Raw genomic sequence first — 16,287 nt, 5'->3', positions numbered from 1 at the left:
GCATTGTGCAAGGCCCAGACAACTAAACTGAAGGTATTTTTCACAGCACCTTCAGGTCTTGCTCGTCCAATGGGAGGATGTGGGGCCCAACTCTCCCCAGACAACCCAGGTGGCTGCTTCTGCCTCGAACGTTTCCCAGTGACGTAGAAACCTGCAGGCCCAGAGGCCCCTCCACACTTCCTGTGTAGGTTTCAGAAACCGGCCTCCCCTCCCAGCCTTAGGTGCCTGCTTCAGAAAATGGTGAGTCTCCCTCTTACAAAGCCCCCTTCTTCATCCCAGCATTGAAAGCAATGGCCCCAGGGTCCTCATCTCCATCAGGGGTTTTGAAAAAGTCCTCTGGCTTCTTTTTCAGAAGTTATAAGCCAACTGGCCTCCGCCATCTTAGGTAGAGTGTGTGTCTGATGAGGGAAGGATGCAGTCGGGGAATCTCTGGAGAGTTCTGGGACTCTGCCTCTTATCAGGTGAGTAGGATGGAATGAAAAGGGGGGTGTTTCTCCAGACCATGGAAGGCTCACAGCCTAAGCTGGTGCTGCCCAGTGGTACCAAGGAACCTCATTTACTAGAAAATATAAAGTGTTTGTGCAATGTTAGCGTAGGGAACCAGGGCTGGAGGCTAGTGCGTGCCCAGGAGACCTTTCAGAGAACAGCCAAAGGAAAGCAGTTGGGATGATCATATCTACTGAAAGCAAGGCGGTCTTTGTGCCTCTGAGAACAAGCTCATTCTGTCAATGGACAGCCAAGCCCTTAAGAGCTAACACAGAAGAGATTAGAAGAGTTAACCTTCACTCTTTGTTGTGAGGAGACTAGATAGTTGAACCCAAACTCTGCACAGGGTATACAGCAAGCTTAGTATCTGAGACAATGAAACACCTCATAATTTTCAGTCTTCTTCAGTTGACAAAGAGCTTTCAATTACTTTAGTCCTTTTTGAAGCCAGGTGGAATATAAATTGATAAATAACCAAGAGCATTTCCATATCTCATAACAGACAAAGAAGATTCTTTTAAAGGTTGCCATTTATTGAGTGTCAGATACCGTGTTAAAAAAGTCTTTACACGTGTTAACTAATTTAATCCTTACCTCCACCTTGGAAGATAAATGTTATATGTATCCCCTATTTTACAGATGAAGAAACTAATACTCAAAGAAGCTCAATAACTTGTTTAGAACCACACAGTTAGTAAGTGCTGAAGCTGATCTGGGACCTCAGGACTGCCTATGGGCCTGTGCTCTTAATGACAGCACGACCTGATGCCAGGCAGCTCACAAGGGTTTTATTTCAGAGACCTAGAAACTGCTATCACAGCTGGGGCTCCCATCTCAGAGCTACAGCCATGGTTTCTCTACTTCCTGCTTCATCTTGGGTTTCTCAAGCTTGAATGTTCATACAAATCACAGGGAGATATTGTTAAATTGCAACTTCTGCTTCAGTGGGTCTGGAGTGGGACTGCGATTCTGCATTTCTAATAAGCTCTCTGGCTTATTCGTCTGCTACTGGTCCAGGAAACACATTTGGAGTGTCAAGGGGCAGAGTGTGACTCCTTCAAGGAATTGGCTTAGAGGCCTATAGTATAAACTATGCTCTGCAGAGCGGGGGGGAGAGAGAGAGAGAGAGAGAGAGAGAGAGAGAGAGAGAGAGAGAGAGAGAGAGAGAGAGAGAGAGAGAGAGAATACCAAAGACCCAAGCATCTCTAGAGATTTGGCATCATGAGAATGTGCCCAGTCTGCTCTGGTTATGCAGGTGCGGGCAGGAGGCAGTTGGGAGGGGTGTCTCACCCAATATAGAGGCTGTTGATAAAAGAGGTACACATAAAACTTTAAGGCAGGACTTCCCTGGTGGTGCAGTGGTTAAGAATCTGCCTGCCAATGAAGGGGACATGGGCTCGATCCCTGGTCCGGGAGGATCCCACATTCAGCGGAGCAACTAAGCCCATGTGCCACAACTACTGAGCCTGCACTCTAGAGCCCGTGAGTCACAACTACTGAGCCTGCGTGCCACAACTACTGAAGCCCACGTACCTAGAGCCCGTGCTCCGCAACAAGAGAAGGCACTGCAATGAGAAGGCCACCCACCGTAACGAAGGGTAGCCCCCACTCGCCACAACTAGAGAACTCCCACAAGCAGCAACGAAGACCCAACGCAGCCAAAAATAAAATTAATTAATTTTTTTTAAAAAACAAAAACTTTAAGGCAATGTCAGGGAAACTGATTTTTATAAAGAATCCAAATTACTGCTAAGTGTGGGGACTCTGGAGGGCCCAGTGGAAATATGGTGGGACTCTTCAATGCACAGGTTCTAGTTGATGAATAAATGGTTTCAAATATTTCCATCTCTTTCTCAAGTAGGAAACAAATGGAAAAACCAAACCATCAGACAAGCAGGAGTCAGAGATGGAACAAGAATCTCAGTCTTTGTACCTAACCCAGAGCTTGTTTTTCTTCCACAGTCAGAGATTTCTTTTCAAAATTGTGGCTGGGCTGCAAACTTCTTTGGCTGTTTCTCCAGTCTCCCCAGATGTACCCTCAACGTTTTCTAACTTCTGTTTGCTAAATATTGTGTGTTCATGTTTAACGCTAGATGCTTTCTTCTTCTGTTTCATCCCGAATTGACCAGGAACCCGTGGTCAGTACGCAGCAGTCTTTGTCACTTATCTGGGGTATAGGAATAACTGTGATCCAGCAGTGGGTGGAAAGGACCTTAGATCTTCAGAAATGGGCAGACTAGGCCTTAGAACTTTTTCTGCTTGGAATCTCAGGCACTCACATTTACTAACTCTTTTTTTCTTATTTATTTTCTAGTTGGTGCTTGGGCAGAAGAAGGTGAGATATGCTTTCTTTCCTTGTTATGAAGTCAGCCCAATGTGTTTTGTATTTATGAGTGGAGTTTTCATTAGACCTCCCACAGAGCTCCCACAGATACCAATAAAAGAGGTTTCTATCATCTTCTCCTCTGCCTTTTCTTCATAAGTCTAGAGATAGTTCTAGCCAAGAAGAGGAATGAAACAGAGATCATAGGAAATAATAAGTCTTAACTATTCAAAAGAAAAAAATTGAGACAACTAAAAAAGTGCAAACAGTTTTCATTTGTTTGCATTTCATATTTGATGGGAGATTTTTGTAGAGGGTTTGTGGCTTGAATGCCTGCATGGAGATGCACTGAGTAAGCCTCTGGGGCAGCATTTGAGTGCACTTTCAGAATTACATGTCCAACTACTTTGAATGTATGTGCATATGTGTTCATGTGTGCACTTGCATATGAGTGTGCCTGCCCTGGACTTACTTTCTCAGTCATTGCGGAGAGTCAAGAATGTCCCAATATTGGAAGGCTTTCTATTCAGTCAGCTCCTCCAAATTGAGTGAACCAATTTTGCGTTTAAAGGCAGCCACTGGGCCAGTCTCCATTCCATTGCATTACACTGCCTAATTTGTAGTGTCCTTTGGATACTCTTTTTAATATATCATGGAGAATGTGTTAATGTTTCATTATTGACAGATGGGGTATATCAAAAGCACTGATATGCTTCAGAATAACTCACCTCTTCCACATGTTATTGGCCATTTAGGGTTGATTTTGTTTATCATTTAATTTATGCCCAATACAGATCTTCTTCTTTCCCCAGCTTTATTGGAATATAGTTGACATATAACATGGGGTGAGCTTAAGGCATACAATGTAATGATTTCATAAATATATTTTTATATTTATATACCAAATATATATATTATAGTCAAAATGATTACTTAGAACCCTTTTTTATAATTCGTTACCAGTTGTTTAATGTAGGATCCTATACAGCTTTTTGTATACAGCCATGGGGAATTTGAATACCCATTGTTTTCTTTTTTCTTTTTTTTAACATCTTTATTGGAGTATAATTGCTTTACAATGGTGCGTTAGTTTCTGCTTTATAACAAAGTGAATCAGTTATACATATACATATGTTCCCATATCTCTTCCCTCTTGCGTCTCCCACCCTCCCACCCTCCCTATCCCACCCCTCTAGGTGGTCACAAACCACCGAGCTGATCTCCCTGTGCTATGCTGCTGCTTTCCACTAGCTAACACATATATATGGAATCTAAGAAAAAAAAAAAAAAAAAAAGGTCATGAAGAACCTAGGGGTAAGATGGGAATAAAGACACAGACCTACTAGAGAATGGACTTGAGGATATGGGGAGGGGCAAGGGTAAGCTGTGACAAAGTGAGAGAGTGGCATGGACATATATACACTACCAAACATATCCATTGTTTTCTAAAGGTTGAGGGAAGAGTCCTAACCCATGGCAGCAGGGTCTGATCTTAGTAGCTGATAGGAGTATTGCTAACAGTTTCTTATCATTTCCTTTTCAGATTTCGAAGAAACTGGTAAGACGATTTTCACTCTGTACGACTTCCTTTCAAATGTGGAACAAAATGGTCATAGAAGACAATCATAGTAATAAATACTAAGAACCAGAACTATTAGAGGGAAAATACAATTATCTTTCAATGATATGTGCCTATGTTTGTTGCTAACTGTCAGGTCTGATTGTAGCTGAGCGTGATGTGTATCCCTGAGCATCCATTCAGGAAAGAATATACATGTAGGTGTTGAAGCCACCACAAGTTTTTGTGTAAATCATGAATTCATTGAAAGCAGAGATGGCGTCTTATTTACCTGGCCCAGTGCCTGGCACATAGTAGGTGCTCAATGAATATTTTTTGAATGAATAAATAATCATACATGTGAATGCATCACTAGTTTCTTCCCCTCAAGAAGCTGATGATCTTGGGAATTCCCTGGCAGCCCAGTGGTTAGGACTCCACGCTTTCACTGCGGAGGGCCCAGTTTCAATCCCTGGTTGGGGAACTAAGATCCCTCAAGACAGGTGGTATGGTCATAAAAAAAAAAAAAAAGCTGATGGTCTTATTTGAAAGACAAATAATTGATAATATAGTCTTTTGCATGTTATGGGTAGATACAGAATAAAATATAAAGAGTGGTCAACTCTACAGAGGATGGTTGGGGAAAGCTCCCCAGAGGAGGTGATTCTTGAGCTGAATTTTAAAGGGTGAGCTTATATTTTAAGGAAGAATATCTCAGGCAGAGGAGAAGGCCATGTAGTGTGAGGTTAAGAGTCTAACTCTGAATCTAGACAGTTGTATATGAATCCTGGCTCAACTTCTTATTTGCTGAGTGTCTTTGAATAATTTACTTAACTTCTCTGTGCCATAGCATCATTACATGCAAAATGGAAATAATAATGATACCTAGCTGGTAGGGTTGTTATGAGGACTGAATGAGTAATTTACCTAGAACATTATCTGATGTATAGAAAGCAGGGGGTGGATTTTAGCTATCATTATATGGGAAGTATGCAGACTAATTAATATGCATTAAAGTTTATTGAGCATGTGTGTTCTACGTATTGCCCTTAATATTTTACCTGAATTTCCTCATATAATTCTCCTAACATCCCTATTCTACAGGTAAGAAAACCAAGGCTTAGAAAATAAATATATAGTCCAATCAGAGAGAGAAATATAAATGCAGATTTAGCTGATGCTGAAGCTCATTTTTTTAATCATTATGAATGTGTATAAAAGTTTTGTGAGCGTAGACATCTAGGCCCTCATATGCGAATGTGCTGGTCTGAGCTCTACTACTGCATTTGTGCCAAAAGGAGTTGTGAGCAATTTCCATTACATTGCTTTTCCAAACAAACACACCAATCAGAGTGAAACTCCTATTTACTTCTAAATTATTTTATTTATGATTTCTAGTTTAATATTTCTAAGAAATATCAGAGCTGAAAAATTATTCCCAAATCAAAATATTATAGACTATCTATTGTCATTATACTCAACTCCCAATTATTAGCAGATAGCTCCACCTGGAGAATGACTTGTTTACATTCCGTATGATCTCAGCTGGAGGGCTGACTGAGCAACTGGGGCAGAACTCTGTTCTGTTCTCCATTAGCAGGACCCCCAGAAGGAAAGGAAGAAAGTAACTAACGCTTTCCTTGAGCATCTGCTATGCACCATCCATTTTCACCTTCATAATCCATTTAATTCTCACGAATACCCTGTGAAGTGGATGTTTTATCTCCATTTCCCAGATGAAGAAACTGAAGCTCTGAGAAGTTAAATGGTTTTCCCTTGGTCACAGCCTAAAGCAGATCTGGGATTCAAACACAGTGCTACTGACTCAGCCCAGCGCTCCGTCCCCAACAGCACACTGTAGCAAAACACCCCCAACAGAGAGAGGGCTGTCTCTGAGCACCACTCTCCACTCTTCCAGCTGTCATATACAGGCTCAAGCATAGCCTAGTGCCGCCCAGTGTCCCAGCCACAAGTTTTCTAGGAAATGAGGGTGCTCCCCAGCCCACTTCCCAGGGCAAAATTGCTTACTGTGGGGAATTTGGCTGGATCCCCAAATTATAATAGTGGATTTCAGTTGTCCACACCAATAGTTCTAACAAAAATAATTGAGGGGCTTCCCTGGTGGCGCAGTGGTTGAGAGTCCACCTGCCGATACAGGGGACACAGTTTTGTGCCCCGGTCCGGGAAGATCCCACGTGCCGCGGAGCGGCTGGGCCCGTGAGCCATGGCCGCTGAGCCTGCGTGTCCGGAGCCTGTGCTCCACAATGGGAGAGGCCACAACAGAGAGAGGCCCGCGTACCGCAAAAAAAAAACAAAAAAATTGAGAGTTGATTGCACTCATATATAATTTAAACTAAAGTCACATTTTATTAGAAGAACTATTTCCTTAAAATGTGCATAGTGCTTCACATAATTTAAGGGCAATAACAGAAAAGTGGCATGGAATAAGAAGAAAGATATTTGATCTCTACTATGAGGGTTTCTGTTAGTTTTAAGTAAGAACTTCTGAATAACGAAAAACAGGTAAACCCAAGTATCAGTGATTCAAATGTACGAAGGTCTTTATCTCTGAGAAGACCCTTTCATATCTACCTGGAATATGGTTCTTGCTAATGCAAGAGAATAAGCTTGAAGATGACTGGAATTTTTTAGCTTTAGGATTTTAAGACTCTGAGCTCTAGTGGATCTAAATCTAGAAGCATATGCTGGTATATTCTCAGATTGATGTACCTGAGTTGTGTCTATGAGCATATCTTATAGGACAAGTACATACCTCACCTTCAAGAGTTGGAACTCCCTAAAAAACAGGCCCTCTTTGGGAATTCTTGGGGATAGTATCTAGTTCCACTTGAAATTTTTCCCCTACAATTTAAACTTAAACCAAGGTTATTTTCTTACCATTCCTTCCTTTTTTCATTTTCAGATGAAGAAACACAAACACTGAAATGTAAGTTTATCAGTCTTTTATATCTGCCCTATCTGATGATGCAAGTCAATGGTTGGGAAGAAGGAACTGATTGAGAGAGATTAACCCCAAGAACTGAGGTCCTCCCAACCTCATATTTCTAACTCCCATTTTAGAAACATTACAAATAAGGACTGCTGTGGATTTTCTTTACTTCCCTCCTGCCCTTCCAAGTCCCCATGTCCATGCCTAAACTCTGAAGGCACCTTCAAAAGTTTCTCTAGGGCCCCTTCTCCTACATATCTCCTCTTTCATACTCCCAGCCAGCAGAGTTCCCTTTTGACAAGAAAATCTAAGATCTAGGATGTCAGAGGACTTTCCGCATTTGGTTGATTCTTCTGCTACTAATTTGCCTTAAGTCTTACTGGGTTCTCCCCTTAATTTCCCTTCTCTTTTGTCCCATTCCCCAGTATATAAAGTCTCCATCTCTGGAAACAGTGTAGAGCTGACATGCCCTGAGGATACTGTATCTGAGGAAATAACTTGGAAAAAAGATAATAATGACATGCCCCATCATAACAACCCACTGTTACTGAAGGATTTTTCAGAAATAGAGAACAGCGGATATTATACCTGCTCAAAGGACAAGAATCATGGGATCTACCTGAAAGCAAGAGGTAATATAGATCTTCAGAGCAAGCACTATTAGACTCTTTAGGGAGGACCATTTCAGAAGGGCATTCCCAATATTTCCCCTAACCCAACTCAGAGTCCCCTGGCATCTTTGTGCTTCTGTGACACTCAATCCGGGACTGTCTGGGGCCACACAGCATCAGTGTTTTCTGAAATATAGATTAAACACCAATATGGGGCTGTCTGGGTAAACTCAGTCAGCTCTAGATCTAAAACTACAATGTCCCAAGAGACAAGATTGGGTCCTTTGCATTATATCATGTCCAGAATTACGGGACACCAATATTAGTTTATCTGATGCTTTATCCAGAGAGGAATTCTCCAAGATTTACCAAAAGGACTCAAAGCCACTCTACTAAAATGTCATAAACTAAGGCATATTAATAAGCAATAATGATAGCTAACAATCATTGAGTGCTTATTAAGTTTTAAGCACTATACCAAATACTTGCCGGGGCTTTTCACACAATCCTTTTAACCACCATATGGGTTGAGTGCTATCTTACTCCCATTTTATAGATGAGGAAACAGAGGTTTTGTGAGTTGAACACACATTCCACAGCTTTCACAGCTAGTGAGTAGCATGGCTGGGACTTGAACCCAGGACTGTCTGACTGCAGAGCCTCTACGCATGAACACCATAGTTTGCTTGTTGTTATAAACGTGTTGAAAGGGGGCAGGGGGTGTCTGACCATGGCAGGCATGTGAGTATTAAAGGGAGAACGACCTTCATTTTTTCCTTCCTCATCTCCAGTGTCCTGTGTTTTCCTTTCTGGGTGATTTCTCTTCTTCTCTCCACACTCCCCACCCCACAGTGTGTGAGAACTGCGTGGAGGCGGATCTGACGGTGGTGGCCGCAATCATCATAGTGGACATCTGCATCACTTTGGGCTTGCTGCTGCTGGTGTATTACTGGAGCAAGAGCAGAAAGGCCAGGGCCGTGCCTGTGACGAGAGGAGCGGGTGCTGGCAGCAGGCCCAGGGGTAAGACCATGGAGGAGATTCCCGCCAAGGGGGGATGTCCAGCCCAGGCCAGGATGGGCTGGCAAGTCCAGGGCGAGGTCAAGACAGCTTCTCTAGAACATTCACAGTGTGGCCAAGATCTTGACAGAGAGTGTCCCATTTCAGATCACTCCTGTCCTCTCCACCCTTGAAAAATGAAAAAACGTTTACTACCAGGATGGGCTTCTTCAAGTGTCTGTCAGTGTTCTGGAGTAATCAGACTCTACCCCTCAATCTTTGGGAAGACTTTGGGACATTAGTTCCTGCCTTTTCCTTGCCCTCCCAACTCCAACCTGTGGGAAACAGAGGAAGGACCTTTAGCTGAGGTCACAAATGATAAGGACAGTGTGGGGTCATTAGAGATGGGATGAAACAAAGCAAAGAGAAAGGGCAGCTGAAATAGAAAAAAGAAGTAGAGGGGAGTTCGCCCTCCTTAATCTGGGTCTCATTCTCACAAGATTGGTGTTTCCTCATGGAAATGAATATTTTTCCCTTCCCTCCTCTGCAGGGCAAAACAGGGAGAGGCCACCACCTGTACCCAACCCAGACTATGAGGTAACAAGGGATAAAGTGGGGGGAGGGGTCTTTCTAGGAGAGAAGGGGACAGGTGGGACTGTCCATCTGGTCCATCAGACACTTCAAATCCTCTCCCTCAGGGCTCCAGGACAACCCAACATATGCCCACCTCTGCATCCATCATAGTAGAACGGGGCCATCTCAAAGGCTGCAGGGCTTCCACAACCACGGGTGGTAGGGGTGAGGTGCTGCTCCTATTTCTCTGGCTTATTCGTTAGCTGGGCGACAGCCATGGGGAATACCATACACCCAGACTCTAACATGATAAACTCATGACTGATGTTCCACCGGCATGCACCTACCAGTTGTTGGAATATGAAAATATTTCACTGGTGAATAGCCCCAAGCTTCCTCCATCCTCCATCCCCAGCACACACACTGCCAGACATCACAGCCCCTCCCCCACTGGACCACCTCTAGATTGGGCAACTGAAGAGTTACTGCCTGGCATAGCAGAAAACCACCAGGATTGTTCTGATTGCTCAGTGTATGTGCACTACGAATTGTTAAATATTTTGAATATCACACCTGGACAAACTCAACAAATATTTATTGAGCAGCAGTCAAGAGCATGCTCTTCACTTTCGCACGAGTGACTTCATTTAATTCTGAGAAAAGCCCCAAGAGTTGGGTCTTTAGTTTCCCATTTTTGAGACAGGAAAACTGAGGCTCACAGGAGGTGACCAGATCAAATCTCTTACCAGTTGAGCCTGCCTCCTGACCCCTGGTCTAAGGTTCTTCAGAGGCCCTTCTTTCTCAGGAGTGACCTCCTCCCACCCTGCTGACCACCCCCTCTCTATTCCACCCCTAGCCCATCCGGAAAGGCCAGCGGGACCTGTATGCTGGCCTAAATCAGAGAGGCATCTGACAGCTCCTGAAGACACTGTCTCCCACTGACCCAGGTCTGGCTCCTCTCCAGGCCTGCTACTCCCTGTTCCCTGGGCAAACCTTGGACCCCACAGGAGAACTGTTCCTCTGCCTTGTGGGGAGCTCACACCCTCAGCCTTGTCCCCGGCGGCCTCCTTCCTGCTTCTCTGCTGGCCCCCATCCAAGGATGTGGCTGCCTCATTATCCTTTGAAACATCATCACTACTCACCCCTCACACCTGGCCTCCCCTCTTATCAGGATATTTATTTCTGTTCTTCACACACCCCCATTCCTTCCTGCCCTGATGGCTGTTACTTCTCCCTTTGGCTCCCTCCTTCTCCTGCATAGAAGTTGCCCCATCCCTAACTATTCCATCTACATTTCCCTGTTTCTAGCTCTCTCTTTGGCGACCCTCTGTGGGAATGGACTGGGTAAATGCTGGCAGAGGTCCTGCCCTGTTCACAGACCCTGGCCCGGAGTTAGTCCTGTGCCCCTTCCCTCCCTGTCTCCACAGCAGGCCCCTAGACGGTCATTTGCAGCTCCATGAATGTGCTAGCCTCCTTTTCAGCTGAGAGAGAAAAGAAATAAAGTGTATTTGGCTGAAAGAGTCGCTGTCCCTCTTTTCTGGGAGGCCCTCAGAGGCTGCCTTGTTTCCTAAGACAACACAGGTCCTCCCTTCCTCTGACTATATTCCTAGCTATGACCCCAAATGCCAGTACTACCTGTTTTCACAGCTGAAACAGGCATTATCTGAAGCTCTCTTTGGAAAGGGCATCAGGGAATAAATCAAGAGAGAGAGAGGGAGTGGGAGGGAGGGAGGGAGGGAAGGAGGAAGGAAGGAAAAGAAAGAAAAGAGAGAGAGAGAAAGAAAGAGAAAGAAAGAAATGATCGTTTGCCTAACGTCTTTTGGAGAAAAACATCAAGGATGGCAGAGAGTGCCTGATGGGTCCCTGATGGAGTGGTCAGCTCAGAAAATGGGTGAGACAGAAACAGAGGCCTTGAAAGGTAGATGAAGGCAGCAGACAGAGGAGAGGAGGTGAAGGGGAGGCAGTGGACACACATTTCCTCGCTGCCTCGAAAAGGAAGCGCCTCCGCGGAACTGGGGCTGGGGAGGGGAGGGGAGGGGAGGGGGGGAGGTGCTGCCGGGCAGGCCCCTCTCCCTCCACTGTGAGAGGCAGCAGGCTGCAGCCCAAGGCGGGCTGTGGTTTAGCGGCCAGGATGTGGGCTGCACTCTGAGCGAGGGACATGGGTGCAGCGCAGCAGAGACTGGTGTTGTGGGAGGGTTTCTTTCCACTCTCCCAGGGCACACACTCAGCTTGCAGAGAGAAGATGCCAGAGCACTGAGGACCTCTCAGCCCAGCTCAAACCAGTGGGCTCTCCTTGCTCCCTCTCTGCAGTCAGAAACCTCTCTGCTGACCCCAGGACTATGTAAGAGTGTGACTACGGCTCACAAAAGCCCTTTGTGGTTGGCAACATGCACATTACTGGACACACTCAGCCTTGGTCTTGTGGCTACAGTTTCTATTTTTTGGCCACTGCTGAAGCTGCTTCTCTCCCTGTAAGCACTCAGCACTCAGGCTCCAAAGGAATCTCTGTGATGTTGACCATGACTAGCTGCTGAACAGCAGGCTGGCCCAGGGGTGGCAGTTCTGTCCCAGGTATATTTAATGCTGCCCACGCAAGGGAGGTGTGGCTCAGCGTAATGAAAGCCATAATAGCTAACACTTAGGAAGCATTTACTCTGCTCTAGAAATTGTGTTTAGCACTTTACAAGCGTTATCTCATTTCATCCTATGATGACCGACCGACAAGGTAGACGTCCTTATTTTACAGATGAGAATAGGGGGCTCAAAGAGGTGAAGTCATACACTCAAGGTGCACAGTTAGTCAGGGACAGAGCTGGAATTAGCCGCCAAGGCTGTCCAACTCCAATGCTCTGAACAGCTACCCAGTGCTGACTGTGATCCTTAGAAATGCTCTCCAGTTTCCTGACTTAAGAACTCTGTATTGAATTACTTAGGTGTTCCTTCCAAGAGTGCTTTTCTAATCACTTGTGTGACAGACCAGCACTGTGCTAAGTACTAACAGGATACAAACAGTTCCTGTCTTCAAGGAGCTTACAATTATATGAGTGGCCAAGTATGCAAAAATAACGTTAAACAAGGACACAACCAATGTAAGCACAGAAGAGCTATAGACGGTGTTGTCAGTGTCCCCAGGAGGAGCTGAGAGGGCTGAGGTGGTTGGCAAAAGCTCCATGGAGGAGGAGAGACTTGATCTGGACCCTGAAGGGAGGGATGGAGAGAATTTGAAGACAAAGGAGAAGGCACTCCACTCACTGAAGATGAACTAGATAACCAAAATAGCCCTTTAGCTATTAAATAAACTGAAGTCAGAGCTGAAAACCTTTCCACAAAGAAAACTCCAGACCAAGATGGCTTCCTTGGTGAAATCTATCAAACATTTAAGGAAGAAATAATACCAATTCTATACAAACCCTTTCCGAAAATTGAAGAGAGAATACTTCCGACTCATTCTATGAAGACCAAACTTGTCACGCGCAATGCTTAATATTATGTGTCAGATTGGCTGAGCCACGGTACCCAGACATTTGGTCAAACACACCTCATTGTGTTGTGAAGGTACTCTTTAGCTGAGATTAGCATTTATATCAGTCGACTTTGAGTAAAGCAGATTACCTTCTATAATGTGGGAGAGCCTCATCCAATCAGTGAAGGCCTTAAGAAAAAGCAGACTGAGGTCCTCTGAGGAAGGGGGCGCTCTCTCTGTCTCTAGACCTTCCTTTGGGCTCAACGTGCAACATCAACTGCAACTCTGTTGCTCTGAAGAACCCTGACTAACATACCCTGATATCAAAAAAACAGACAAAGACATTACGAGAAAAGAAAGCTGCAGACCAATATCCCATATGAATAGATGCAAAAATGCCTCACGGGCTCCCCTGGTTGCGCAGTGGTTAAGAATCCACCTGCCAATGCAGGGGACACGGGTTCGAGCCCTGGTCTGGGAAGATCCCACATGCTGCAGAACAACTAAGCCCGTGCTCCACAACTACTGAGCCTGTGCTCCAGAACCCGCGAGCCACAACTACTGAGCCCGTGTGCCTAGAACCCGTGCTCCACAACAAGAGAAGCCACCGCAATGAGAAGCCCGCACACCGCAACGAAGATGGGCCCCCGCTCGCCGCAACTAGAGAAAGCCCGTGCACAGCAACGAAGACCCAACACAGCCAAAAAAAAAAAAAAGTAAGCTTCACAAAATTTTAGCAAATTTAATCTAATAATATACACACACCAAAAAAATATATAATGACCAAGTACAGTTTATTTCAGGAATGCAGGATTGGTTTAACAGATCATGCCATCAATGTAATTTACCATATTAATAGACAAAAAAAGTAAAACCATATAATCATCTCAAAGGATACAGAAGAAGCTATTCAGTTACAGAAACAACTATTTTTGTTTAAAATTCTCAGCAAACTGGAAAGAGAAGGGAATGACCTCAACCTGTTAGAGGGCATCTAAGAAAAACGTACAGCCTACATCATACTTAATGATGAAAGACAGTGCTTTCCCCCTAAGATCACAAATAAGGCGGGACTTCCCTGGTGGTCCAGTGGTTAAGACTCCACGCTCCCAATGCAGGGGGCCTGGGTTCAATTCCAGGGAACTAGATCCCACATGCCGCAACTAAGAGTTCACATGCCGCAACTAAAGATCCCACGTGCTGCAACTAAGAGCCGGCACAGCCAAATAAATAAATATTTAGAATGGACCCAGAACTTAAAAACAAACAAACAAAAAAACCACAAATAAGGCAAGGCTGTCCTCTCTCCACTTCTACTCAACATTGTACTGGAGGTTCTAGCAGTGCAATGAGCCAAGAAACAGAAGTAAAACAGATCCAGATTGGAAATGGAAAAGCTGGAAATAAAAAACTGTCTTTATTCACAAACAACATGATCAAATATATGGAGTATCCGATGGGATCTACAAAAAAAAAGCTACTAGAATTAATAAATGGGTTTAGGAAATTTTCAGGAGAGAAGATTAATATACAAAAAGTAATTGTATTCCTATACAATTTCAAGGAACTACTGGAAATCAAAATTTTTTAAATAACATAAACAATATAATCAAAAATATAGTAAAACACTTAGGGATAAATCTGACAAAAGACGTGTTCATGGACTGGAAGACTCAATATCATTATGATGTCAGTTCTCTCCAAACTGATCTATAAATTCAATTCAATTCTGATCAAAATCTCAGCAGGCATTTTGTAGTAACTGAGAAGGCAATTCATATGGGACTGCAAAGAACCTAGAATAGCCAGACTACTTTCTTTAAAAGTTGTATCCCAGCCATTCCACTCCTGAGTATTTATCCAATAGAGATAAGAGTGTATGTCCTTGTATATGAGTGTATGACTTATGTAATGATTTATGTATGACTGTTCATAGCAACTTAATTTGTAATAGCCAAAACCAGGAAACACTCAAAAGACAATCAAGGGGTGAATGGATAAACAACTTGTGGTATATCCGTACAATGGAGTACTACTGAACATTAGAAAGGAATGAACTATCCATAGACGCAACAAGATGGATGAATCTCAAAATAATTATGCTGAGTGTAAGGAGCCAGACCAGAAAAGGATACATATTATATTATTTCACTTATTTAAAACTCTAGAAAAATGGAAACTAATCTATAATGACAGAAAGCCGATCAGTGGTTGCCTAGAGGATGAGAAGATAAGGAAGAGATTGCATGCAAAGGGGCACAAGGAAACTGTCCAGGGTATTGGGTAAGTTCATACTTATCAATCTTGGTGATGTTTCACAAGTGTATACATATGCCAAAACTTATCAAATTTTACACGTTATATATATGCAGTTTATTCATGTCAGTTTACTTCAGTAAAGCTGTGTTTTAAAAGCGCAAAAAAAAAAAAAGAGAGCTGAGGGGACCCAAGTTTCCAGAAGGGTTCAGGTGAAGGTCAGTGTTTCTCATCCTTGGCTTCACATTAGAATTAGCTTAGGCAGTTTGAAAAGTCCTGATGTTCCAACCCAGTATAATCAGCATCTCTGGGGGTGCCACCCAGGCATCAGTACTTTGAAAGCTCCCCAGGAGATTCCAATGTGCAGTGAATTTTGAGAACTGATGAGCTGTAGAGGGGGACATAAGGGTATATGAGGAGCACAGGGTCAAAGGAAGTGTGCAGGGCATGGGAAGGACACAAGTATTGCTGCAATGCAAGCCGTGGAAGAGTTGCCCAAGGTGGAGGGATCCAGTGTGAAAATGGGATCTAGGGCTAGGAGGACTGCAGCAGTAGGGTATAAAGGGTAGGAATGAATCATAACCATGAATGAAGCATGTGTAAATTGGAAGTTCATTATGTCTCTAACAAAGTAAGGGTCTGTGTGTATCTTGAGGAGATAGTGGGCAGAATCATCCAGATCTCTGGCTATGTGGTTGTTAATAATTTTCTCCTTTGGGAACCCTGGTCTAAGAAACTCCCACTCTTGGGGACTTCCCTGGTGGTCCAGTGGTTAAAACTTTGCCTTCCAATGCAGGGGGTGTGGGTTCGATCCCTGGTCGGGGAGCTAAGACCCCACATGCCTCACAGCCAAAAAACCAAAACATGAAGCAGAAGCAATATTATAACAAATTCAGTAAAGACTTTAAAAATGGTCCACATCAAAAAAATCTTTAAAAAAAAAACGCCCATCTCTCATTAAACTGTTCTGAAGTTTATTGAATTACTCTTAGGCAGAGAAAAAAAAGATGGGTTCCCACACATGGTAGACAGGAATGGGCGTAAAGGACACAAAAGAGTAAGTGGTCTCAA

The 16,287-nt window shown here is 43.9% G+C and overlaps 1 protein-coding gene across 1 annotated transcript; it reads left to right on the top strand.

Moving 5' to 3' along the window:
• The first annotated feature begins 201 nt into the window (after window positions 1-201).
• On the top strand, window positions 202-11,015 carry CD3E (CD3 epsilon subunit of T-cell receptor complex). The gene is made up of 9 exons (XM_081240652.1): window positions 202-240; window positions 353-461; window positions 2,801-2,821; window positions 4,353-4,367; window positions 7,210-7,314; window positions 7,743-7,949; window positions 8,781-8,948; window positions 9,475-9,521; window positions 10,354-11,015. Exons 2-9 carry the CDS (start codon window positions 413-415, stop codon window positions 10,408-10,410), a joined length of 669 nt encoding a protein of 222 aa, XP_081096778.1. The 5' UTR covers window positions 202-240; window positions 353-412; the 3' UTR covers window positions 10,411-11,015.
• The last annotated feature ends 5,272 nt before the right edge of the window (window positions 11,016-16,287 follow it).

This window comes from Mesoplodon bidens (genome assembly GCF_964165515.1).
Source record: "Mesoplodon bidens genome assembly, chromosome: 7".
NCBI classification, from domain to species: Eukaryota; Metazoa; Chordata; class Mammalia; order Artiodactyla; family Ziphiidae; genus Mesoplodon; species Mesoplodon bidens.
Note: the sequence above shows the minus strand (reverse complement) of the source record. Positions and strands in the feature narration are given on the sequence as shown.